The sequence below is a fragment of the Poecilia mexicana genome, unplaced genomic scaffold, assembly GCF_051168715.1.
Source record: "Poecilia mexicana isolate PSO_F unplaced genomic scaffold, ASM5116871v1 scaffold_7, whole genome shotgun sequence".
In the NCBI taxonomy this organism is placed as follows: Eukaryota; Metazoa; Chordata; class Actinopteri; order Cyprinodontiformes; family Poeciliidae; genus Poecilia; species Poecilia mexicana.
The window spans coordinates 19,118,310-19,145,401 of record NW_028263376.1 but is presented as its reverse complement, the minus strand read 5'-3'; the positions used below and the strand labels follow the sequence as shown (position 1 = coordinate 19,145,401).

The 27,092-nt window shown below is 37.0% G+C and overlaps 3 protein-coding genes across 7 annotated transcripts; 1 reads left to right on the top strand and 2 right to left on the bottom strand.

Annotated features, from left to right (window-relative positions):
- Positions 1 to 4,434: 4,434 nt before the first annotated feature.
- On the top strand, positions 4,435 to 9,482 carry LOC106922256 (acidic mammalian chitinase-like). 2 transcript variants are annotated; one of them, XM_014994512.2, is made up of 12 exons: positions 4,436 to 4,452; positions 4,547 to 4,601; positions 4,678 to 4,707; positions 4,800 to 5,004; positions 5,426 to 5,482; positions 5,589 to 5,754; positions 6,342 to 6,466; positions 6,634 to 6,757; positions 6,848 to 7,030; positions 7,166 to 7,282; positions 8,793 to 8,925; positions 9,013 to 9,482. In XM_014994512.2, the coding sequence occupies exons 2-12, from the start codon at positions 4,577 to 4,579 to the stop codon at positions 9,258 to 9,260; spliced, it is 1,413 nt and encodes a 470-aa protein (XP_014849998.2). In that variant the 5' UTR covers positions 4,436 to 4,452; positions 4,547 to 4,576; the 3' UTR covers positions 9,261 to 9,482. The 2 variants fall into 2 exon arrangements, with proteins under 2 accessions (XP_087863329.1, XP_014849998.2); XM_088007203.1 differs by having other exon boundaries at positions 4,435 to 4,452; positions 8,793 to 9,482.
- Positions 9,483 to 12,327: 2,845 nt separating this feature from the next.
- Positions 12,328 to 18,076, bottom strand: pm20d1.2 (peptidase M20 domain containing 1, tandem duplicate 2). Its single transcript, XM_014994504.2, has 13 exons — positions 17,764 to 18,076; positions 17,568 to 17,654; positions 16,062 to 16,297; positions 15,870 to 15,956; positions 15,648 to 15,781; positions 14,083 to 14,202; positions 13,886 to 13,961; positions 13,747 to 13,808; positions 13,591 to 13,669; positions 13,432 to 13,503; positions 13,185 to 13,350; positions 13,000 to 13,099; positions 12,328 to 12,777 (listed from the first exon to the last, which is right to left on the bottom strand). Exons 1-13 carry the CDS (start codon positions 18,065 to 18,067, stop codon positions 12,648 to 12,650), a joined length of 1,653 nt encoding a protein of 550 aa, XP_014849990.1. The 5' UTR covers positions 18,068 to 18,076; the 3' UTR covers positions 12,328 to 12,647.
- Positions 18,077 to 19,143: 1,067 nt separating this feature from the next.
- Positions 19,144 to 25,111, bottom strand: lemd1 (LEM domain containing 1). 4 transcript variants are annotated; one of them, XM_088007202.1, is made up of 11 exons: positions 24,746 to 25,001; positions 22,337 to 22,442; positions 22,077 to 22,226; positions 21,919 to 21,977; positions 21,690 to 21,755; positions 21,420 to 21,575; positions 21,184 to 21,268; positions 20,972 to 21,042; positions 20,751 to 20,834; positions 19,907 to 19,971; positions 19,144 to 19,734 (listed from the first exon to the last, which is right to left on the bottom strand). In XM_088007202.1, exons 1-11 carry the CDS (start codon positions 24,935 to 24,937, stop codon positions 19,452 to 19,454), a joined length of 1,317 nt encoding a protein of 438 aa, XP_087863328.1. In that variant the 5' UTR covers positions 24,938 to 25,001; the 3' UTR covers positions 19,144 to 19,451. The 4 variants fall into 4 exon arrangements, with proteins under 4 accessions (XP_087863328.1, XP_087863325.1, XP_087863326.1 ...); XM_088007199.1 differs by lacking the exon at positions 20,751 to 20,834 and having other exon boundaries at positions 24,746 to 25,109; XM_088007200.1 differs by lacking the exons at positions 20,751 to 20,834; positions 21,184 to 21,268; positions 21,420 to 21,575; positions 21,690 to 21,755 and having other exon boundaries at positions 20,972 to 21,040; positions 24,746 to 25,111.
- Positions 25,112 to 27,092: the final 1,981 nt, after the last annotated feature.

The following is a 27,092-nucleotide window of genomic DNA, read 5'->3' as shown; positions in this document are numbered from 1 at the left end:
TAGTTCTCAACAAAGTCAACAAAGAAACTAAGCGACCAAAAAGAAGCTTTTCAGACTTTAGAAAATGAACACAAAAGATTTCAGGGAGGGGAATGGCTTGAACAGCAAGACAATTTCATAATTATGTGGTTTTATAATAATTATTTTTGTTCTTCTTAACTCTTGAATACTGAAAGCTGAAAGTTATTTTAAAGTCAAGAAAAACAAGATTCCAATTTACATTTTACCACCCTGAAAGATTAGACTGATCCTGTTGTGTTATCTTTAAAGTCATTTACAACGGCTAACCTTTCCCTTCTTACAAGACGTTCTGGATTAATTTTCACTGATTCATTTAACGGCTGTTTCCATTGTTTTTCAATTCAAATGATGACAGGTTGGCGCTAACAGCAATATTTACAAAAGGAGCATGTGCTTGAAGGTCAAGGTTAAACCAAAGATGCACAACACTGAACTGCTTGCAAAAAACTGTGGCCTGTAACAGTGAAACGTGTGTGGTGCAATCTCCATGCTGCTGTCATCAAACTGGTGTTATATGAGTTTGCATTTCCCCATAAGTTCCCCCGACAGTTCTATATCGCACAAGTGGCAAAAAAAAAAAAAATTCACGTGTACAGTCCCGGCTCATTGCAGCGTGCTCTACTTGCACACATTTCAAAAGACTAATGACATGAGAGAAACTAAAGAAGACATAATAAACCAAGAAAGACTAACACCAAGATAAGGAAAATAGATAAACATGCACAAAGAAAATGCAAGAACAAACTGAATTCAAGATCCGCAATTTTAGAACAACAAGAAAAAGCTTCTGTATTTCAATTAAAGGTGTAAAGTTATGGAACAAGTTACATGAAGATTTAAAACAAAGCAATAGTTTAACACAATTCAAAAGAAAATACAAGGAGGTACTTTTCAATAGATACACATATGGGTGACAGAAAGCAATAAGGTGTGTATTGCAGATAACAACTTGGTGTAAGGGTTTAGAAAGACAAACCAGCATAAAATGGGAAAATGTATAGGTAAATATTAGTAACTGTTACTTCTGACTGCCACTTTGATTTTGATTTTTTTAATGACAGTAGAACTCTAAAGTCTCAAGTGTTTAGGGGGTAGGAGTTTATAAGTTCTCACTTCTTCCTACCCCATTTTGAGCATGATATGTTAACTGAAACAAAAAATCTGTATTTTCTCTTCTTTCTTATGCACTTCTTGTTACTGTGCACTATTTTATTTTTATATTTGTATCATGTTCGAATAAAATTTCCTTTCATTTCATTTCAATTTGGATTTAGAAGTAAATCCAAATTCAAAGAGACTTAAAGCCCTTCTCCACTTCAAGATGCAGAACTCTGATCTGGTTGTGGGTCACTTATTCTCTCAAAATTCTGATGGTATGTTGCTTGTGTAGTGTTTGTCAAGTTCAGAGGACTCGAAAACACTTCACACTTCAGTCATTCACCAATTCACACGCTGATGGTGGCAAGCTACCGGATAGTAGCCACAGCTGCCCTGGGGCACACTGACAGAGCCTCTGACCACCACCACACCGAAGTGACGTGTCTTATCCAAAGACACAACAACAGAGCCAGAAGGAGCCGGGATCGAACTGACAACCCACAGGACGAACTCCCACCATCGCCATCATCGTCCCTCATCTCACAATCTGTCCTCGTGATGTTGATGAGGAGATTCTGTCAAAGTACAACAATGACTATTTCCATAGATCGTCCTTATATCTCCTTTCAGTTTGTGAGCAAGTGACTGTTTCTTCTACCAGAATCTTAACTCATTCTTGGTCCTTATGAAGACATGTTCCTGTGTTATGATCAGCAATAATCTTTAGTTATTGCTTTGCTGCCTGGAAGCTTAACTTGTTTCCCCATTTTGCCCAATCCGGAGTTCCTCTTTTCTGGTTCTGCCCTCTTTTCCCTTGTCTGTGCATCACGCTAGAACTGGTAGGCAAATCTTTGAAAGATCTCGCGGTTGCCTTCCCGTTACGCCGAGGTGCATGAAGTTTACATGAGCATAAACTTCCTCTTTATGCTCATGTTATAGCTTATCATAACCTGTTTTTACTGTCTGTCCCATTGCCACATACCTCTCTGTCACAAACAGCTTCTCCTTTTCACTCACTGCACTTCTTGGAAATCTTCTGTCCCAGTTTTACCAGTGTAATATATTTTAAATCTTTACGATCAACTCATTATTAAAATCACAAAGATTTACTTCAAACATCATCTTATTTCCCAGTTTCTACTATCACTGTTCAGGATTATTCAATATTGATATTTGCAATAATTAACACCCCAAAGGTATCAAAAATCATCTTCCTATTAAATGCTCATAATTTTAACTTGCCCATAATGTAGCACACGTAGCTTAAATCATTTTTACATCATTACAATTTTCTGAAAATCATATATTCTTACGATAAGAAGAAAACAAGATTCACTTAGAACCAAATAGCTAAGAAAATTATTGAAGTCTTATTCTGCTAGTTTTGGAAATTTCTTTGTATTATCAATCTTTAAAGGTTTATTTCTACGTCTAATCAGGGACTGGTTCTTCAATTAGTCTTTGACTTGAAGGCCTGTAGACGGGATAACTTTCTTTTAAACTTAACATAGTTTTATGTCTTTTTGATGCTCAAATAAATTTAGAAATCTAAATATGCAAGCCCTACTTCTCTAAACTTCATTCTTTCACTGTTACGATGGAATCAGCAACTGTTACGATGGAATCAGCAACCCTGGATAAATGAGATGATTTCACATTATATTGAAAACCTGCATGCCTCAATGCTCTGTGGAGTTGCTGCTGTTATTAATTAATTTCCCCACTGTGGCACAATAAAGGATAAAGCTATTTATGTTGCATTTCTAATAGTTACCTGAGCCAAACGTTGCAGCGATCCTTGTTGCCAAGCATTGTCTTTGGCATTTATTAATAGTTATTCATTACAAAGTCAAACCTTTTCTTGCAAAACATTATGATGATCTAAGTTAATTTGCTACTTCTTAAAAATCCAGTCAAACTGGGCAAGAAAAGAAAAAGGCACAACCCCCAATTCTGAATCTGTCATGTATTAACTTGTGAAACTGGACCTGACAACTCTTCTGTGTGACATCATCTTAGCTCTACAAGGACATCTTATCAATGCACATTGATATATCTATGCAGCTGTCACTCTGAGCTACATTTAGTTTTAACAGCTGCGTCCCTCTGATCACAGAAATGACAAACAATCTCAAAAACATCATTCTAAATGGGTGTTTTTCCCAAGTTATTTGCATTTCACAAGTAGGTAAAGAGTAATAAAATAAATAAAAATCTACACACCGTTATATTTTTGACAAGTAATGTGTTTACTGAAAGCTTTTATTTTGTTCCACAAATATGAATTTTAAAACTTTGTGTTCAGTCCATCAGTTTTTACCATATTTTACTGAGATACTTCATGCTTTATTGATGTTAGAATACAGACAATATAAAATAGAATGAAAAACAATTAAAGAAAATCAACTGCATTTGCAATAATATCAGATGGTAAATGGTCTGTACATGCACAGCACTTTACCAAGTTCAGAGGACCCCAACTGCTGAACTCGATACATTCATTCATTCAAACCTTACTAAAGCTAGGGTGCACCGACTGGAGTTTTCTGACCATTCGCCAATCTTTAAAAAGTCTGACCTGCCGATTCCAATTTTGACCTATACCAATTTTTATTTTATTTTATTTTTATTTTTTTGTCTGAAATGTCACTAAATGTAGCAAGAAAGTAGCTGCGTTGGTAGTGAGGTGAATATTGTTAATTGCAAACATGCAGACATGACCTGGGGGGCCGGTCTGTCGGTCTCTCACTTGAGAGGACAGAGGTTCGAGATTTACACCTTTGCAAACTGAACACAATTTGTAAACAGAAATATTAATCAAATTCATCCAGTTATTTGACCTCAATCAGTTACATGTAGTTCAATTTTATCTTGGTTATAGTACCTAATTTTCAAATATGTTTTATCATTCCCAGTAATGTTTCTTTTGAATGCAATTATCAACAATTTGCATGGATAGTGAAGCTAATTGTCTTTAAGCATTAAGACAAAATGGCTTTGTGTGATGCACAGAAAACCAAAGGTCACTTTACAGAGTGAGAGTCATGTGCCATAAAATTGGAAAACAATTAATCAGCTCCTGTGTACAAGAACAAATTTGCAGTCTCATAAAACCACAGTTGAGAAGTTAGCACTTCCTTCTCATGTACATTTATCGGCTAATAAAACACAAACGGGGAACAATCACCAGCTCATCACCGGCCAAACAAAACCAAAATCTGATGTTGACTCAGCCAGTGACTCACTCATGTGGACTTTGTTCCTTACTCATTTCTTCTATAAAAGGGAGAACAGTGGGAGCAGCCAGACGTAGAGCAAGCCACCTGAGAAAAGGTACCAATGACACTTTCATCCGACCCTTCGACTTTGTGGTTGACTTCCAAAACCTCCAATGTAATCTTTTTTTATGATTTGTTCTTTTAAACAGTGCAGAATATTCTGAAGAAAAGGCTTCATCATGGCTCGACTGACCATCCTGGCTGGTAGGTGAATTATTTTGTCTTTTAATATGTTCCAAGAGCTGTTAAGAAAAAAAATATTAATTAAACTTTTTTTCAGGATTGGCACTTCTGATGTGTCTTCAGACTGGTAGGAATTTTTTTTTTTTATTCTGGGATTTCCAATTAAGTCACAGTTTAAATATAAACCTACTAATGATCCTTTTTTTTCTTTTATTATAGTTTATTCCACCAAACTGGTGTGCTACTTTACCAACTGGTCCCAGTACAGACCTGGGGGTGGAAAATTCACCCCTGACAACATAGATCCAAACCTCTGTACGCACCTCATCTACGCCTTCTCCATCATCAGCTCCTCCAATGAGCTGGCTACGTTTGAGTGGAACGATGGTGTTATGTACAAATCCTTCAATGCAATGAAGAACAGGTGAGCTTAGTATCACTTCAGCTTCCCAATACATTATTAATAAAGCCAACCATTCGGAAATTGGTAATTAGAAACTCAAAATTGCAAGAATTTTAAACATTTGAGGTTCAGAAAAATAATCTAAAACATTATGTGAGCACATAAATGGGCACAAACAGCCTGGTGAAAATGGCGATGAGCTTTTTTGGACACATGCTAATATAAATATTTAAAATACAAAATAATCTTTTATATATTTTAGTACATTTATATATTTTTTTTCCAGAGATTATGTTCATTCTATTTGAACTTTTAAGCTTAAATTTTTTTGGTACACATAAAAGTCACTGTAGGATTACATCTGTTTTATTCCTTTCAGAAAGAATGCACATTTTATTCAACATGTATAAGTGATGAATATATTTCTACGTCTTCACAACAGAAACCCACAGCTGAAAACCCTGCTGGCTGTCGGTGGGTGGAACTTTGGAACCACACAGTGAGTCTGCAAAATATAACAGCTTCCAAACATACGCTTTTTAATGAATTCCTTTATGGATCATTAAAAAACATTTTAACTGAAAAACCTATGTGAATATTAACAGATTCAGCATCATGGTCTCGTCTCCGGCCAACCGTCAGGTGTTCATCCAGTCTTCCATCAGATTTCTGAGACAACATGGCTTTGATGGACTAGATCTGGACTGGGAGTACCCGGGATCACGAGGAAGCCCACCAGAGGACAAGAAAAGGTTCACGTTGCTCTGCCAGGTTAGGATATTCTGATGCATTGATCCGAATTCAGTGGCTGATTTCACTTCTCCAATTTTTGTAACTATTAATGATTTTATGCATTTAAACCAGGAGCAAAGCCTTTTCTCATTTGTGAGTGTATGGCCTCTGCACAAGGTTTTAGAACCAGGACAACATTATATTGGAGTGGGTGTTATAAACTGCTTTCAGAACTTGGCGAACTCTGTTTGTATCCCTAAATAACGTGAAAGCACACACCTTTGTTCCATTTAGTCTTCCCATTATTAGATAAATATCCTACTTTCTGACTCTTTCAGATAAAAGACGTATTGCTTCCTCTAACTTAAGTGTTCTGTACCTCACAGACATTTGAAATGGGTCATTTGAGTCTAGCTCTTTTAGTCAGTAGCAAGCTTCCACAGCCAAGAGTTTTATTATCTGCATTATCTGTTCGTGTCTATTGATCTGAAAACGGCTGGCTTTTTGAGTTTCTAGCCAACAGTTTACCAGGGGCTCTGGTTAACAATTGATTTCTCAGAGCATTTCTACGTTCGGATGAAACTCGGGCAGAAGTCTTAACACATACAATGTTATTTTCCATTTAGGAATTACTTGCTGCCTTTGAGAAGGAAGCCGCTCAGACCAATCAGCAGAGGCTGCTGCTCACCGCTGCTGTGGCGGCTGGAAAGGGAACTATTGATAACGGCTATGAGATTGCTAATGTGTCCAAGTGAGTTCATTTGAGTTAAAGCTAAAGACGTTACATCTTTTGAATTAGAAACAGGAACAAAGATTGACAAATTCTTAGTATTTACTGACAGATAAAAGCAAAACTTGTGATGTCAAGTTGCAAAAATATACAATCTGTTGCACTTTTGTATTTTATTCTTACAACAGTTATCTAGACTTTATAAGCGTCATGACCTACGACTTCCATGGAGCCTGGGATTCATTCACTGGCCACAACAGCCCCCTGTACAACAGCTCTCTCATGCATGGTCAACATATCTACTACAATGTTGTAAGTAAAAACATTCAACAAACCCATGCTAGATCCATGTAAGGTGATATTATCTCCTCTTTGGTTAGACGTTGTCATTTTTTGCTGCAGGACTTTGCCATGAGATACTGGAGAGACCAAGGAGCTCCGCTAGAAAAGCTGCTGGTTGGTTTTCCCGCATATGGTCGCACATTTCAAACATCATCAGCAGCTAGTGGTGTTGCAGCACCAGCCAGCGGACCAGGCACTGCTGGGAACTACACCCGGGAAGCAGGAATTTTGTCCTACTATGAGGTAACAATTCAATATAGTGCAAAATCAAACTAAAGAATTTTCTTAGATAAACATAAAGGGATACTCAAAATTAAAAAAAAAAGTAAATGCAACAAAATTAGGATGATATTTAGGTTTATCGTCTTGTATCTACAGGTTTGCACTTTCCTTAATGGAGCCACCACTCACTGGATTGAGGAGCAAAAGGTTCCCTATGCAGTCAAAGGCAATCAGTGGGTGGGATTCGACAACAAGCAGAGCTATGCAATCAAGGTAATACGTCATCCTTTGGATACAATAATAGCTACAATACAAATAAGGAAAGAACGCTGCATGTCCCTGTCCATCCCAGTTTATGCAATGACCCTATGAATCAGGACATTCTGTTCAGCTATGAAGCCAAAGATCAATCACACAAATTTTAATTACCAAAACTGGGCAGAAGATGGCAGTATAGTTACAATAGTCCAAATCTTACCTCTGATGTGACATCAATTCCCATCTATTGGATACATTAGTGTTATTTTTTTATTTTATTTTATTTTTTTTACAACCCTCTGACGAGTAGTTTTTAGTCCTGCTAAACCCCAGATTCCTTTTTTGATTTCATGAAAGAAAGAAAGAAAGGAAGAAAGAAAGAAAGAAGATCATTTGGAAACTTCTGATCATTTCAAAGTATATTTCAAGTTAAAAAGACATACCTAGACAAAAATCCATCTGATATGAAAGAGAGAAATATATGTTTATATCTTAAGTATGATTATTGAAACCCCAACAAGCAGATTTTTATTTAAAATTTCCAGGAAATTTAATACATTTGTAATGCTATGCACTGTCAGTAGCTTCCCTAGATCTTTTAGGAGAAAAACAGACTAACACCATCACCAATCCTTCAACATATTGCCACTGCATGAGTGACTTTTCTACGTATTCATGTTTTGCTTGAAGCCAAGCTGACCCGAAGTGTATTATTTTTTTTTTTTTTTTTTTTTTGCAAAAAATATAGCTACAAGTTATGAAGGTAATGCAGAAAGAATGCCAGGAAAAGGCTTTTTATTTTCCATGCAAAAAGTAAGTTAGTAAGTAGGAGAGTTGGAGTCCCCCAAGATGCAATTTGCTCTGGTCCAGTTCTCTAAACAAAGTTCTTTGTTGTTGTTTTTTTTTTGTTTGTTTGTTTTTTACCTCTCCTTCTGTCCTGCTTCCTGTTTCTGATGGCAAGATACATTTAGTGGCTCACAGAGATAAAAACCCTGACAAAAAACGGTACATTTTTTACAGTACAGGGCAACAGATAATCATTAATTACTAATTAGAAACTTCTAAACCTTCTTCAATTTAAAAAGAAAAAGGTTTAAATCCACATAAATTTACTTGAAGTGTTGATTTTATTCAGTTTTAGTGCTTCAATGCCTTTGTAACAATACTTTTAAGCTAAAATTTGTAATAAGATAAATGTCTATACAAAATCTAAAGTAATTCAGAAAAATTTAATAAAATAATTGAAGTAATACAGCACTTTGCAATGTTTTCATGTTAATGTATCGTGAAAATAAATTCCCAATATAAAAGACCTAGCAAGTCTGCTGATTAGACTTTGACTCACACGCTGCATGTATTCCTTGTTTCTACTTCCTTTATTTAAGAAACATTTCTAAAACACTAAACATTGTCTCCTGACAGTATTACTCATTGCACAACTGCATGACACTGTTCTGTTCATGGAGCACCCAGCCAACCTCCTCTCGCCTAAAATATTTAAAACTGTTTTTGTTGTGGTCAACAGGCACAGTATGTGAAAGACAACAACTACGGCGGAGCGTTCGTCTGGGCTGTGGACCTGGATGACTTCTCAGGACAATTCTGTGGTCAGGGAAACTATCCTCTCATTGGATATCTCCGCTCTCAGCTGCAGTCAGGTCAGACATCAATCAGTGTCATTATTTCCTCTTCTACGAAGCATTGGTTTGCTTGCCTTAAAAATCACATGTGTTTTATGTTTCTAGGGAATAGTTCCATCAAAACCACAAACCAGCCTGGCGTTCCTACAACCACAGCAGCTCCTGGCATGAAAGCAACCAAAACTCCTGCTTCTGGACGTAATTTCTGTTTAGGCAAGACTGATGGTAACTACATCAATGAAAATAATAGACACACCTTCTATCAGTGTGTCGGCGGAATCACCTACACACAGATATGTCCTGCTAATTTGGTTTACAATGCCACGTGCGACTGTTGCGATTATAATAAGTGATTCAGTCAAGCTTTTGTGAATTTAAATGCTGGATGGACAGCGTGAATACAATGTCCTCTCTCACTCTACAGCTGTGTTCTTGGTGTAAAAGTTTAACACCCAAAAGGAGATTTTTTTTTTTCATATCTGCTTAGATGTTTCAAGTGTACTGAAGTAATTTGTAATGTGTAGACATGCATACCAAAACCTTTTAATAAATTTTCCTGTTTTTGCTTCCTCACATTTCGTTGCCATCTTTCTTGTTGCAGTGCAGTACTGCATCATTATTTGACATGTATGCTGAATATAATGAGTATTTGGTGTATATCACATTATTATTTGGAAAGTCAGTTGTTGACAAATCCTAGAATATCAGGTTTTTTATCCAGTTAATAATGTCAGTGTAATAAGTAAAGTAAGTACATTTTATTTATATAAAATTTATTTATTTATAAGTACATTTTATATTTATTTATCAGACAGCAGTCACAAAGTATTTCACAGTAAAAATACTAAAACAAAAAAAATGGTAAAATGAATTAAAAAGAAACTAAGAAAGAGACATTTATGTCAGCATGTGTATGGTTTTAGCCAACAACAGCATAACAGTCAGAAAATATTCTCAAATGAGAAGTTATAGAACAAATTAAAATGGTAAATATACCAGCCAGTATGCATAAGAGTATTAATTAACATTATGTTTTTAAAAATCATGTGACGTCCTTGTGGAACAACAGGATAGTTGTTAGTGGACTGGTAACATCACTAGATCAGAAGTGATTCTTTATTCAGATGCGGCTTATTGAGCATCAGGTTCCAATCAACAGCTTGTGTAAGAATCTTTTCTCATATTAATTTTAACTATTTAAGAAGACGGTCGCTTCCCTTGATTAATCCCAAAATTTAAGTAATTAATGTAGGTCACATAAATATTAAAGCCAGTTGGATTCAGTAATATTCCAAGGCGGTTTTCTGATAATTGGAGATCTATACATCATATTTTTTTTAAACTGAAGGAAATGTCTTTACATTGTTTCACAAAAAAAATTAAGTTCCCAGAATTTTAAACTATTTATTTATTAACTAGGAAGCATTTTCCCTGAAATGTGATTCCTATACTGTATGACGACTGAACATATTGTAAAGATAACAGGAAGCAACATCTTATCTATAGATATAGGTATATCTATGTGGTGCCATTGTATACTAGACAATGTCAGCATTATACTGGATTTCCATCCATTCATCCACCGTCTTTACCTGCTTTTCTGTGCAGCATTGCAGGGAGGCTGGTGCTATTCTCTAGAGGGCATCAGTGGGCAACAGTCAGGGTACTCCATGCACAGGTCACCAGTTTATCACAGGGCAACAGAGACACAAACTTGGACTTCTTAATGCCTCAACATAAACTTTGTTTATGTCCCTCTAACTGTCATTCTGCACTCGGCTGTTTTACCCTTTTTGTTCCTTTTATAAATCATTCATGTTCATACTAAACTAAGCTAAGCTAAGTCCTTTAATGTCATAATGAAAACTCATTTCTATTAAACAATAATTAAATAAGAATGTGAAACAGAAAATAGGCGACTGCATAAATATACACCTACTTTAAATTGACCTAATTCAACTTGGGTCCTATCAGTTGGTGATAGTAGTGAGTGGAAGAGAGATCACCTGAGTGTCTGAAGTGAATAAAGAAAGACACCTGTGTCCTGAAGGTTCGTCCCCTGGTTAATCAGTATTCCAGGTTACCATTAAAACATGAAGAGTACAGAACACTACAAGCAAAGCAGAGAAAAGGTTACAGAAAAGTATTAGTCAGGGGATGGACACAAAAAAAAAATCTCTAAGGCACTGAACATCCCCTATGTTTAGTTAAGTTCATCAACACCAAATGGAAGAAATTTGACACAAACTTCAGCAACTAAGATGGGTGAGATTGCATACAACTGTTGCCCAGTCAAAATTTTGAGAGAGCACAACTGTTCAAGCCAACTAATATCAAAGGGTCCTGTAGAGTTTACCAAAAGACATGTAGGAGCCGCCATGCTGGGGTGGAAGAAAAACAAACAATGTCGACCTCTGTTAGTACAAAGACTTATAGGGCTGTAAATGTTTAAGTCATGAAGACAGTATTGTTATATTAAGGTTGGTTTGAACTTTGACTGTTTTTAAAGTGCCCGACTTTATTATTATTACTTTGTCTGTGTGAAAGAAGTTTCAAGGACCCAGTCCTGGAAGGACTGTGCAACACTTTAACCTAATTAATATTCAATGTTCTAGTACTGACAGGCATTCATTTGGGTTGATAAACTGGTTCTTAAGATTGGAAGAGGTTTCATTTGTTCCTTTACATACTTATACAAGAGGTTACATAAATGTTAGGTCCCATCTTCTTTTCATTATCTTCTCAAGGTTTAAGCTAAGGTGTAATTTTTTTTTTCAATTATAGATTTGACTAAATACATACAGTATGTTTTAAATCACCTTTTCGGACAGATCTAGATCACCATCTTATTACTATATTTTGATTTTAGGTGGATAACATTATAATCATAACATAATCTTAATAAATAATAATAACCAAGCTCTACAAGCTTATAGATTTTAGCAGAAAACATTAACAGACACGTGTATTGCACCATGTTCTAAAAGTTGTTTTTTTTTAAATCTGCAAATAGAGCATGGAGTTTGCCCAAATGTGCAGCAACTCCCGATAGAAGTGTAAAAGTAGTGCTTTTGCTCCACCATGAGGTCAAAGGTCTTCCACAAAACATTATCTGGATGTTGCAACAGTTTAACGTCCTAAACTTGAAAATAAAACTTTCCTGAGTCATCTGTTATCAATATGTCTGTTTGCACAGGTCTGTTCTACTTTCAAGGCACAAATTGCCACCAGAAAACCCATTCCAACAGGTTTTTATTTTTAAGCAGTCTATAAACAATATAAATACAACTAAAGACAATGATTGCTGTAACTGAACAGAGCAACGCCAACAACAAATTAATAACTTTTTCAGTTTGTGGGGGAGCAGAAGCACTTTGCAGTAAATTAAAAGAGAAAGAATTACGCAAATGACAATACATATTTAGCTGCAATTTATTTTATTAAACATTGACGAATTTCAGTCGTTACATGAAAAAAAACAAGCACATTAAAACAGATCTGTTGATAACTTTGTCATCTCAGTGCATACTGCAAAAATTAAATTATAACACTGTTAACAGCAGCTCATGAAATAATTCTTAGAGTGAACTGAACCTTTTTTTTTTTTAGATTAAGGCGGCAATCTACCAAATAATCCCCATCTTATCCTCCCTGATTATTTCACAGCAACAAGGTCATCTGCATTCTTAACATTCGCTATCAAACTGCTCTGCCTTTCCAACACCAATGAATATTTTTCCTTAGAGTTCGTGAATAGAGGCGTGCAGCTCAGGAAGCTTTTGAATGTCACAATTTTGAAAAAGATTAAAATAAAACACGACAAGCTCCTCATAGTTCTTTTTGGAAATCCTTTCATTTATACCATGGAACCTGAAAAAAAAAGCACAATTTCAAAAAACATGCTTGTTAATTACAGGATCTCGTTACTGGATTCATTCTGTATTCTTTCGTGTAGGTAAATTCAAAAAGATGTGGAAAATTTCACTGGGTTACAATTTAAACTATAAACACATTAATATAATGTTTTTAGGGTATCACAAGAGAAAATGCAACAGGGTTCCTTTTATTCTGAGTGTTTTTTTAGGTTCTTACCTTTGAGCATCGCCTGGTTTGAACCAGACTGGAGCAAAGCGATAAATATCATTACTGAGGTCTTTGAAATGCCGACTGTCTGTGTTCCCAATGCAAATACCTGCACATTTAAAATAACTTAATAATCAAATGTTTTCTAGAAAAACACAGGTTTTACTACTAAACTACACTTTATCTGTGGGTACCTGGAGCAACTGTAAGTGTGGGGAACATGTCCAACACTGTTTTCTTTATGATCTGAAACCCAAACGACCGTTCATCAGACGAGCTGACGGGAAGTGGGTCAAAGCCATCAATAAGTTCTATTTTCACTCGCTGGTCCCCCACAGTGGCGTGGATAAAGTCCAGGACCTGGACAAGACAGAACGCAGCTCGTTCAACTCAAAAGGTTACAGTTATTCCAAGAACGAGGAATAAAGTTTCTGTTCTCGCCTCTTGCAGTGTTTGTGCAGAGTGGATTCGCAGATTTACATAAGCTTCAGCAAGGGAAGGAATGATGTTCACCTGAAGAAATGTAGATTATACTGACTTTAGATTAAAAAAAAAATAAAAAATCTGAATTACTCACGGTTTAGAAACCAATTTTTATACCTTGACTCCTGCGTTGAACATGGTCACTGCTGTGGTTGTCCTTACAAGAGCATTAGTGTCTGGCTTTCCTTCTAACACTCTGCAATAAAAAGCACACAAACAGTTTATTTCAGGTGAAGAACAATGTGATATGACTGAAACATGTGATGTGAATACCTGCCAAGGAGCGGCGAGAAGAGCCATAAGTTTGACATTATGAACTTAAGAGGAAGCCCAAACTGAAGAAAAACAGACGGTTTGTAGGAATATGTATGATATGTAGAATATCTTTTGTTAGCACTGTGACTCCTCTTACCTTGTGGGCCAGATGTTCGAAGGTTTCCCGTTCAGGACCATGACCAAATAACCTGGGCAGGGGATTTTCTTCAAGTCTGCAGATATCATACAACAAAAATGTGCAAAATGCTCAGCTCGATTAGAATTTGATGCAGTGACACATGTAATATAGTTCTCAAAGCAAAAAGAAAATAGCTGAAGAATTAAACCTCGCACCTTTTAACTGCTGCAGCCAAGATCCCAATGCTGGACTCCCTGGGAGGCATCGATGAGTGGCCAGGCGCCATAGTCACACTGAGCTTCACATTGGCTGAGCCCTTTTCACTAACCCCAATTCTGTTAAAATGATACAATGATGGAGAGACGTTTTTGGTCATTACCGTCTGTAATTTTGAGTTCCTAAAGATGCATTTGAACGATTCTTTTTGTCAGGATGGAGAAAAAAAAAAGCTCAAACTGCAAATAACTTGGGTGCATATTAGGGCTGTTGTAAACGAATATTTTAGTAATCGAGTAATCTATCGATTATTCTTACGATTAATCGAGTAATCGGATAAAAAAAATTCTAAAATGAAAATGAAAATATTGGTAAATCTGGCATAATACCGGTGTTACTATCAGATATCAATGTCAGTCCAATTTTTCATATTTGAGCATCCCTAACAGTTGCTTTTTTGTAGTTTAGAAAACTAACCTGTAACAATAATAGCTCACTTTCTAAGTTAACCAGAAGAAAAGTTATAGAAAAATCTGAAATTATATTGAATGTAATAACAAAGAGGCAGGCTCACAAATATGCTTATAAAAAATGTCTACAATCCAGCTTTTAGTTTATGTATTCATCTTCAGTGAGTTTAATAGATTAATTAAACTCACCTTGCCACCTAACCTGTCACGGTTTGGGTTTGAAAATACGGGAAATGCCGCCTGGAGTGGGAGGAGAGGGCGAATGAACGAAGATGGGGTGGAGGGGAGGAAATAGACCAGCGGACTGACGAACCGTTAGACCGGGGGACGAACACGGGGGGAAGCAATACGGGATATTTACGACACCTTCACTGGTCACACTCAGAAACTCATCTACCAGCCATGTACGATGCGCTCCGCCACCCTTTTCTTCAGACCGGGATATGAAATTTATTGTGCGGTTCGTCGGTAAAGCTACATTTACACGGTAAGCATCAGCTACTCAGCCGCCCGCCCTGTTCAGGCTATCCGCTCACCTCAGCGCTCTTCCCGCCGTTCGCTTTCAACCAGCAGCCCCGGAGGAGAAATGCTGCCGTACTCCAGGCATTCCCCCAGTCATTTTAAGGATGCTTATTGGTTCCCCAAAAACGATAAAAAGTCGGGCATTATCATCAATCAATAAAATCCCCACGGGCCAATCTTGAAGATTGGACTTTATGCCGCTGAGACTTAGCTTTTGTCAACAACTCAGAGGCGGAAGTGAGAGCTCCGCGCAACGCAAATGAAGTCCCGGCCGGAACACGGTGCGCTAACTAATAAAACATAAATTAACGAAGCTTCGAGGCAGGTAAATTTTCCTCGAGGAATTTTAGTAATCGAGGTACTCGAATCATTCGAGGAATCGTTTCAGCCCTAGTGCATATGCTTCAATTATTAATTTTCTGAGTGAACACAGTGATTGATCAATCAACTATTTTCTTTCTTAAGAACTTCTTTTTTTTTTTTTTTACCATATACTCCTCTGAAACATTTTCCTTAAAAAAAATGCTTCAACCATAACTATCGTGCTCAAACTGAGTGTGGGAAATTCTCACAGAGCTGCAGGTCCATCAAGTCCACTGATGACTCCGTCAAGTATAGCCAGGCCTTCATCAAGGACAAACGACAACTTCACGCCACGTTCCTTCATCACACGGACAATGTTCTTCGCTCCATGGAAACCCCTGATCTAAAAATGACAAACTTAAGAGCTCAGTGGAAGATTTCAAAAGGCAAAAAAGTGAAGCGCATTAGCGAGTAATGGGTAGTGAAAATACTTCTTCATCATGACCCAATCCGATGTAAAAACCCCTGCGTGGAGTGTAGCCTCTAATCAGCAAGTATTCCAGTGCTTGAAGTATTCCCTATAGGGAAAAATGGAAAATAATGAATTTAGCCTGGCCTGCAGAAGTACGTTAATGATGCAGTTTCAGAATATCCTCGCAGTACATCATTACATGTTCGCCTACCATTACAGCACACTTATCATCTATGGTCCCTCTGCCATAGATGAAGTCGTCTATCTCTTTGGCAGAAAAGGGAGGGGCCTCCCAGCCATCTGACTCTTTGGCAGGTACTACATCAATGTGGGCCAGCAGCAGGTACGGTACCAAGTCAGGCTGAGATCCCTGCACCCGAAACAGGTGGCTGTAATTAGCCACCAGCTCATGATGAACCACGCTTGAAGAGAAAACTGTGGGGAAGGCTGGAAAAAGAAAGATGAGGACACTCTCAACAGGGGAAGCTTTTAGAGTCTGAGATAATGATGTTATTGATGTAAATGCTTTGCTAGACACCATTTTAAAGGGTTTAATATTTAAATTATTATTAAAGACAAAATTGATTACAGACGCTCACTAATTTTATTTAAAAGAAACTAAAATATTACACAATTGCATCTGAAACCAAATTGAAAAACATATTTAATTTATTTCAGTCATTAAGTTTAAAAAGTGAAACTCTACACACAGAGTGATCCATTACAAGATTTTATTCTTGTTAATTTTAATCAAATGAAAATCCAAATTTGTTTCTCAGAAGAAGAGAATCCTATGTAAGATCAGTAATCAGAGAGCTCAGGGTCTCCTTTTGCCTGGATTTTTCTATCAGTGCAACGGTGGATGGTGCTGAAAAGGCCCAAGTTAGGTTATGAGTAGCTTTCAGTCTGTCTGCATTGTTGAATTTGGTGTCTCGTCTTTCCCTTGACAATATCCAATATAGTTAAGGTCAGGCATATTTGCTGGATAATCAAGCGCAGTGATATCACGGTCATTAAAGGAGTCATTCCTACTTTTAGGAAGTGAAAGCAGGTCCCAAGTCCGACTGGAAACTAAAATCAGCAACTCCAAAAAGCCTGGCAGAGGGAAGCATGAAAAGCTAGCCTATAATTTCCCACTTGACAGCTGATTTGATCCCTGAACCTTTCACTATCAATCTTTTTCCTTCCACTCAACCTTCGATTCAAATTTTTGGATCCAGCGCCCAGAACAGCCATCTTTTCACATCAAAGACTTTTTTGTAGCTTCCTCATGGATGATATTTTTGCTTTAGCAATCTGGTTTAATTAATAAATGCCTATATATATATATATATATATATATATATATATATATATATATATATATATAGGCATTTATTAATTAAACCAGATTGCTAAAGCAATATATATATACATACACATATACACAATAAACATCAGCCTGTGTGTTATACATTAAGGTCTCTAAGCAAAGTGGGTTTAACTAATGAGCTCATTAGCAAGCACTGACAGTTAGCTCCTGCTAGCAGCTAACGCAACATAAACAGGTTAGCAGGATGTAAGCGCAACGGTTAAAAAGTTAGTTAGCAACAATTTCCCAACGTGTAAGGCATATAAATGACTACACGTTTAAAAACAGAGGTCAAATAAATAAAGAGTTGGCACCTAGTTGTTTTATAGGGAGTCGGGGAACGGGTATCCCATATTATTATTGTACCTTTACGGAGGAAAGCGTCAAACTGCCGCAGCGCTGTGGCGTTGCTCTCCGTCTCAGAGAAAGACACGGTGGGGATTCTCAGTGCCTCTGTTTGAATGAAAAACAAACACGCTGACTGCTAAAGGATGTAGCAACATGCTCCCATATATTTCTGTGGACTGGGTTAGTCTCCAAGCTAAAGCAGGACTTAAATTACCTTTGAAATTGCCTAGAAGCTCCTCTCTGTGACGCTGGTCAATCACCAGTGAAATGTTTTTCGACTTTTCCCAGTGTGCGAGTTGAAGTCCTACATTTACGTCCAGAGACAGAGTCCTGATGGTCGCTGCAGTGAATAACACTAACGTTGTAATTAGCAAACAACTAACGATGACCTTAAAAAATTTCCATATTTTGATCTTTGTTTCCTTCATTGCCATGTCTGTAGTTGACAGGCAGCAGAAGTTGCAAAACTGAAATCCAAACAGAAAAACCATGCAGACCAATGTTTGTAGAAGTGCCATCTGCTGGCCAAAGTTGGAACTCGGTAAGCTGCATTTTCAATCCCATTTTGACCGATATGGTAAAAGCAAATGAAGTTATAAAACAGCATTAAAAACAGTCTGGAAGCAACTGATGGATGTCCAAAAGGATTTGTGATTTGTTGGAGGGAATGAGGAAGCTGCTTCTATGATGACTGAAATGTGAAATATTGAAGTTGAACAGCTTTGATAATTTACATTTTAATCAGGGAAATGAAACCAAAGTAATTGAAAAAGGTAAAATACATGGATGCACAGGGATACAAATTCAATGCACATTTAGGTTTTCATTTGGAAAAAAAATCATGTCTTTCTAAATGGCTATTGCTTTCATAATGAACAATTAGATATTACATAATCAAAAAACAGTGAAACTGTACTTTGAGGAAAGCTATAATACAAGACCTGCACTGTTACCTTTAACCTTTTTAGATCTGTACTTCAGAGAACTAAAAGCCTAAGAAACTCAGACAAGTATTTGTCATTCAAGAGTTAGGAAATTACCCAAACTCTCTGTAGACTACGAGTTTTCTTTTTAAGTGCACTTTTCCCCCCTCATGTTCTTAGCAGGGTTTAGTGTTGAGATTCTTTTAGTTCATTTAATTGAACTTAACTTTCAGAATATAAACATCTCAGTAGGTAAATTCCATATATTCAATAAGCATAGCAAAACACTATGAAGCAAAAAAAGAATCACAAAGGAATGTAGTGAAATGCATACTTTAATTTTCAAACAGGTATAAATAGGTGCTTCATTGCATTTATAAATAAGTATTACAGAAATTAAACGAGGTATACACAGATTGTGGACAAAAGGGAAAAAAAAAGATGGGTGACAGGAAAAGTTTGGCATGCACATTTCCTGTTGGTCCTCTGTTGCCCTCGTAACCTCTTCAACTATACGTTTACAGAATAAAATTCTTCAGAAACACATCCAAGGGGTGTCTGAAGAAAATACCATGCAAAGGTGAATTTAAGTAAAATATTTTATGCTTTGGGTTTTCATGTGATAAAAAATAACTTTTCCCCTCCAAGTCAATTTCTTAAAAATTTAAAAATATGAAGCAAAATATATTTTATTGATCAAATATAAAAACATACAAGTGATACAATACAAATTCAAGAATCTAAATTAGCAATACACATTACAATTTTAAGTTAGGAATACATTTTCCCTTCCTCTAAATAAGTGTTCTGTCAATGGCCAACACAGTGATAAGAGCTATTTAATATTAAAGTCAAGCAAAACATTCAGAAATGTTAAACTGGGCTGGCGGATTCTTAACTAATAACAATGGCCAAGTCTTGGCCATTAAATCAGCAAGCTCACACCTTTACGTCAAACATAGATTGGTGAATAAAACCGTTAAAGCTCTCCACATGCTGCATCCCGTGTCTCATCTTCACCATCTGGGCACTGGTTTAGACTCTCCAGCAAGTCTACCACACCGTTAGTGTCCTCAACATTAACAAATATCAAGAAAAGGATGCACACCACAGCGAAGAAGACCAAAACCTGGATGTAGACGGGCACAAGACGTCTCTGCACCTCTCGTCTCTCTAAGGTTGTGGGACTGACTGGAGTGTCGGGGTATGCATACTGGATGGGCCGCTGAGCTGCACCCTTGATGGGTCTCCGAGGAGAGGCACTGAAGTATAACGGCAAGTTAATTAGTAAACCATCCAAACAAAAAAAAAAAACTTGTCTCACTCTGCACAAATATCTCAACAGTTAACACAAATTGATACATTTAGTGTTCACTCAAATGTCATGAACAGCTGTGAAGACTGATTTTAACGTTATGATGTTGTGACACTTACTAGATCCCTGTAGGTGATGTCTTTGTGTCTGGAAGAAGGTCCTTTAAAATATCTCTCTCTGGATCCTGAGAACAGTGGAAATGAAAGCAAAAAACTATCAGTTATATCAGAACTAGACCAATTCTTTCTGTGCAGCAGAGTAGCCAATCCACCAGAAGTGAAGAAAAGAAGAAAAGCACAGTGGGGTGAGTAAACAGAAGGAAATCACAGTAGTAAGGGTCACTGTGTGATCCTTGATTCACGTAAATAACTGAGGGGTGGGAAAATGACTGCGTGGACAGAAACCTTAAATGGCAGTAGTCGTACTCAGGTCCTCAATTTTAATACTTTTTGGAGTAAAAATCCTGCAATAATAAAGCACTTAGACCAATGCAGTTTTCCTTCAGTGCAAAGTCTGCCTCTGAGGGAGGCTGAAAAGAAATTACTACTCACTTTTCAGAGCTTTATTTATAAGTACATTTTGAATAACAATCCATTTTCTTCTGTCACATGAGACATAATTTTGTCTTTAGGACTTGTGTTTTGTTTTTTTAAACCAAGCACCGAAAACTGGCTTTCAGTAAATAAAGTTGTTTTCTAAATGCTAAAGCTATGTGTAATTTCATATTGTCCCATTTAAATGGCTGCATCTTTAGTTCTCAAATAAAAATAGGCAACATTACTTCCATTTCTAACTAACCTGCCAACCTGAAAAGTATTCAAACTTAAAATCAAACCTGGTTTTAAAATAGTCTGATTAAAGTGAATAATCTGAACAGCAGGTTGCATTTCAGACAGAAAATTTGAAACGCAAAACATCAGTGATATGATTGATAATTGAATTAAACCAAAAGGTTGTATATGCCTTGATTTCCTTTACACAAGTGGAGTCCTTGGGAGTATCTGCCTGGTCCACCATTATGTCCTTGCCTTCAGCGTCATTGTCCAGCTACAGAGGAGGAGATGCAGGACCATGACTCACTAGACCTTTCTATTCTCAATTTCCTTCCACCGCAAGTGCACTTCTCAAAACCCTTCAGCCGGCACCAAGTTAAAGTGTGACTGAACAACCTGAGCACTACTAACCCTGCTGGAGCGGGACCAATGCTCCGGCTTACTGTAGGAGCAAGCAGAGGGTGCGCTCCAAGTCTCCATCTGGATTTTTTTTTTTTTGTCGTCATCGTTTTTAGGTTTATTAGTTTGCGGTGGGAGTGTGCGTTGAGAAAATACAGAGACAAACATTTTAATTTTTAAGGATGTAAAATGTGAATCCATAAGGCTTGAAGTACAACTTTCCTTTTCAACCATCTGAGTGATGCTGAAAGCCTGCGAGGGAAATGATGAGCAACTACTGGACACCACTGACAGAGATCCAGAGGGAACCTGTAAGGCTTAATGTGAGCATGTTACAAGCAACCACTATGCATCAACATGCTACTTCAAACTCAATGCCGTGGAGCAGTAAATGAAAATATCACACTTGTGCAAGCCTAAGAAAGAAATGCAAAGAATGTACAAACAGAGACCAGCCTACCCCTGATCTTAATCCTGAGGGTTGAGCTACAGAGGATACTTTCCTAATTCCTGCAGGAATCTGTGAGCGGTGTGGTCGAGTTCGCTCTGATGATTTTAATGCATTCTTTGAATTCCTCTTGGAACTACGTTCATTGTTTCTAGGAGGACAAGGACGCTAAGACGAAGCAAAACAAAAAATAATAATAATAATAGTAAAACCTTCACCATCACTCAACACTGTCTTTTGACAGAATATTGTACCAAAGATGTGAAAATCTGCAGGAATTACCAGTCTTGATGATAAGAAAAAACACTGTGGATAAGAAAAGTCACCCTTCTGAGCTGGCACATTTTTCTGCAAAGAAACATTTATTCATAACATGCACTCAAATCACAAAATGAAACACATTTTGGATACTTTGACCTTATGAATACACTGTTTCATGTATTGGCAAAGACTGAGAAAAGTCAACATATTGAACAGCAGATGGATACAAGAACTCCAAATCGTTTCTCACCTCGTTGCTCTGTTGTTGGTTCGGCTCCAATGCTTCAGCCTTTTTTTCTTGCGCTCCCACTGAACCGGCGCAAGAAAAAAGAAACAACACAAAGGAATAATTAACGTGTGAAATGAACCATAAATGTCTGGATTAAAACACCACAGTTTTAGTCCTACCCAGTTCTTTCTCCTCGTCCTCGTTTTCTTCACTCACATCTTCATCGCTGTCAGAGTAGAGCACAGCATTCTCTGCCTCATTCGATTCCCCCTCTCCAGCAGACTGAAGCAGTTTCCTGAGCTTGTTCTCATACACTGCCCTGGTGGAGGCTGACATTCAGGAACATGCATTTTATTCTTATGAGAAAACTAACACCACAATTTTGTCCAATTTTTTTCTATGAAAATAAGGGAAAAGGTATTCTCAAAAGCAATCCTACCTAAAATGGGCCCAGCTTTAACTCCATATTTGAATAACAAAGCCTTGAGATCGTTATCCGTCAATGCACTCGGGTCAAGCTCCTCTGCGCTTTCTGGATCCCCTCCCTTTGCAAGACAACAAAAATGAATGATGTTTAAGAATGAATAACTGCTGAAACACAGAACATGGGATACAAGTAACTATAACAGGAAGGTCATTTGGTAAATTGTAAATGGCTTGTACTCGTATAGCGCTTTATCAAGTCCAACAAACCCCAAAACATTAACACAACATTCAGTCACTCGCACTCTGATGGTGGTCAGCTACTGGGCAGGAGCCGCAGCTGCCCTGGGGCACACCGACAGAGGCAACAGAGGCATTTCTGCTTTAAGATTACTTGGTGCGACATTTCTTTTTAAATAATGCGATAAAAGTATTTAATAGCTCTAAAATATCTCATGTAGTAAATGATAAACATGTCACAATTTTCTCATAGCTCTGATCATCTCTCTTGCTTTTGCACATTTTCTCTTCCTGCCCTCTGAACATTGCATCAGCGTTTTTAGAAATTACCTTTTGGTGGCTTATTGTCCTTGTGGAAGGCATCAATGACAGTATCACCAGTCACTGTTTAGGCCATAACAAAACATTTCTGTATTTAAAATCCTTTGTTTTTATACAATATTCCAATTTGCTAAATTTATTTGACTTTAATTATCAAGATTAGCAGAATTAAATAAAAAAACTACTGTGTGTAATGAATCTACAAGCAATAAAATAAGATCTCAAAGCAAAAAATCTAGGTAAAACAATACATTATTAACACGTATACAAATAGAAAATAAAGTGACAATATAGAAAGAATTAAATTTAATGAAACACCAAACAAAAAAGCACAAAATAAAGATGCCAAGCTACTGAGAAGTCATGAATCTTAAGACGTGGCTTTGAAGTCTGTAATATTAGAGCTGTTGTTGGATAACTGCAAATTATTCCACAATATTGGAGCAGCAACTGCAACAGCACAATTAGCATATAGATGAAGTTTGATTTAAAAGGTCCAGTGGATAAAACAAGGTCAAACTTTTGTGAACCTTCAAAAATCAGCAACAAGGTCCTTCAATTTTTGCAGGAGTGCAATCTTATCTGCACTCATCTGCTGTGAAAGCAGAACCAGTGATTTAAAAAAAAAATAAATAAATTGCTGAAAACAACATCTCTCTTTCTGTGTTCTGGGGCCCCCGTAGCTAATTGGGCTCCATAAAAAGAAAAATATTACAGACAACACACAGCACCCTGTACATAACACAGCAATCAAACAACAAAGTGTCTGGTCAGAGACCAATAGACCAGGTGCAACTGAAGGAGATTCTTCCTGCCCAAAGCTGTAACCATCTACAGTTAAAGTCAAATTTATTTACACCCCTGGCAAATTTGCATGTTAAATTATTTTCATTCTCCCAATAAGATTGTTTCTGTTTGAAAAGGAGACAAAAATCTCAACATTATGAAACAAAGTGAAAGGATTGTACATTGAAAACCCTTATTAATATACGGCCTTTACTGACATATTAGAGCAACCACATCCTTTCATAAATGTTGGCAAGTACTGTACTGGCACAGTTTGTTTTGTTTGTTGTTTTTTTTTTACTATATATCCATCCCAGAGATACTTGCTTTCCTATCAGGCAGGGGATCTCCTAAAAGTTATTACTTCCTGTCTGATGAAACACAGCAAAAGGATAGTTTGTGGTATGGTGTCACAATAGCACCAGTTATCTTTTTTTTTTTCTTTAAAGAGTTCCCATGATTATAGCAAAAATATCTGCATTTTGGTACTTTTGCATAACTGCCAGCTCTTCATCTATCTGAAGTCGGGTATTCCAGTGAAAAAAAAATTTACCCAAATGTGCCGCTTCAAAAAAAAACAAAAAAAAAAAACAAACAAACTCCTAAATCAAGGTAAACAGAGCAGAAGCTATTGACCGTAAAGCTATAGCAGATTCTAAACCCTCCTGAAAATTGGGGTTCCATATGTGATTGCTACTTGAGAATATAGAGCAATAGTTTTCTTTCTTCAAGCAACCTATAGAGAAGCTTTTGTTGTTGGCTAAAGTAACTGAAAGTGGCAGGTGTGGATGTCAGTGGAGGCATGGGCTAAGTACAGAAGCACATGTAAATCTATACTATAGCTTCACAGCTGGTGAACTCAGTGGGAAAGGGACTTTTAGACCTGGCTTGGCCCAGAGCCCCTCCCTCAGCAAACTTATTTATTAGTCTAATAGTTTGTCATTTCAGGGTTACTATGTGGCGCTAAGCTAGAAAAAGCCACTTTTTTTTGTTGGTCTGTTTTCCGTTTTGTGCATCATGCCGCTTTCAAAAAGACAAACAAACAAAAACAAAAAAAGCTATAAATTGATAGACTCACTGCCACAACGTCCTCCTGATCGTCGTCATCACTGGAGAAATTCGCAGCATTTGTCTGGTCGACGTGTCTCAGGTGCAGCGCCACATAAGCCTCCTTCTTGCTCCCTGCAGGTGGCAGCTCCACGTTGTGAGCAACTAAATCTGACTTCAGGCGAGATTTAGAGAGATGAGCAGGGTACTGGACAAATGACATTTCACGGGAGCAGCGACGGGAATAAAAGCTAATTGTAAAAAGTCTGAAGCTGTTGGTGCACCGGGCAGAGCTGCTCTGAGGAAACCCGCTGCCTGGTGTGAGAGCCTGATTCGCGGTCTGGATTGGGAACAGCTGCGGGTGGACACTTGATTGACAGCAAAGAAGCTAGCTTTAACCACGCAGACCTGGCCAAAGGTACTTATGGGTACTTTTGAATTTAGTGGTTCAATAATGCAACAAAAAAGGCTAAAAGGATAGATAGAACTATTCCAATTTTGAAAGGTGGGTGCAGCTCATTTATTTGTTTGTTAAATTTAATGTAGCTAATAAAAATTAACTTAATTAAACTGTTCCAGCTTTCCAAGTTAGAGCCTAAGCTAAAATCAGAATCCAATATGGCGGCTGCTTCCAGAAAACATAGTCTATGCTGGAGAAATGAACTTTTCATATCCATCATTTGCAAACATGTTTTTACCAAGAAAAGCATTTCATCGGACTACTACTGCTTATTGTGATTAGGAAAGTTACATAGTTGCACTAAAATATTACTTTACTGAATATATAATATACTCAAGGGACTCTCTTGTGTTTTCGCAATGTCAACTACACAAAAGATTGTTTGGGTGATATTTAATACACGTCTGTTTTAAATGCTACTTTGATATTTCTATGTGAAGATTTACACCAGGAAGTTGAAGGCTACTGATGAAATACACCTTTAATTAAAGATTTGAGACGTTTGTTTTGATATTTTGAATCTTACTTTAGAAAAGTTGCATCACATGTATTTAGAGCTCTGTTTTTTGGAGAGGTTGGACCACTGCTAACTATCCAGTATTGACCAAAATAGCAATCGATCAATCTGTTATAAATGTACACCACAATGTTTTAAAATGTAATCAGTCCCTTTACTCATCAAGCCAATAGATGCCACATCAAGATGATGCTTTATTTTTATTTAACCTTTATTTCACAGAGAAAATCCCATTGAGATTAAAAACTACTTTTGCAAGAGAATCCTGGCATTACATTTAACATTATATGTGGAAATTGTGCTGCATCATAAAGTAGCTGTAAAGTACAGATAATTCTTGCATTACACGATGAGATGAGATAAAACTATAGCAAGGAAATCTTTTCCCACTTACTGTGATTCAGTGTTGCATTTAATTATGGCAATCTTTATTAAGGTTGAATAAATCAGTGCATTTTTCTATTTCTCTTTATGACAATGATAATAATATAGTATGTTTTAGTTTAGTATCTGGGAGTTCAGCCTAATTTAGATCCATTTTCAAACAAGCTGATCACAGGATGAAATTAAGCCTCGACAACTGGGATGTTAACAATCTGTTTTCAGAATCAATATTCCTTTAGGCTGATACTCTACAATGCATACCAAAAAAAATCCTTACACACCTATTTAATATGAATTAAATTAGCAATAGTGCTGTTGCAAAACCTTGAACTCTTTCTTCACCTGAACCCTGCAGGCAGTATGAATGTATTCACTGAATAATATATGCTAGTTTGTCTTTTGGTGTCAGTTTCTTGCATGTTTTAGTGTGAAACAAATGACCCCATAATAAAACATTATTCTGGCCTGATTGGAACTAAAATTACTATCTTTACACAAAAAAAATAATTTCATTGAAATTCTGCACTTAGTTGCAGTCGAAACATTCTCATCAGAAAACATTATTGATCAACGGTTGGCCAGTTTCATTGCTTTTGGCAAGCCTTTAAAAAAAAAAATCTGTTTATGGATTTTAGGCCTCTGGGATGATGTGAACAAAATATACACAGTGTATTGATATTTTCTGGCTTTAAGGGAACAAATCAGTCCTGAGCGCATTTTCTTATTGGTTTGAATACGAGTCAAATCAAGTTCACTTGTGTAGCACGTTTCTGAGACAAGGCAGTTCAAACGTGCTTTACATGAAGAAAACATAACACATACATACCTGTAATGTGATATTACATTACAGAATAGAGAGCAGTAATAAACAGTTGCAATCCAGACCAGAATTAATCTATTTTCCAGTTATTATTAATCCAAGGCAGCTCTAAGCAAGTAGGTGTTTCGCCTTGATTCACAGGAACTCTGTGTTTCAGCTGTTTTGCAGTTTTCTGGGAGTTCGTTCCAGATTAAACT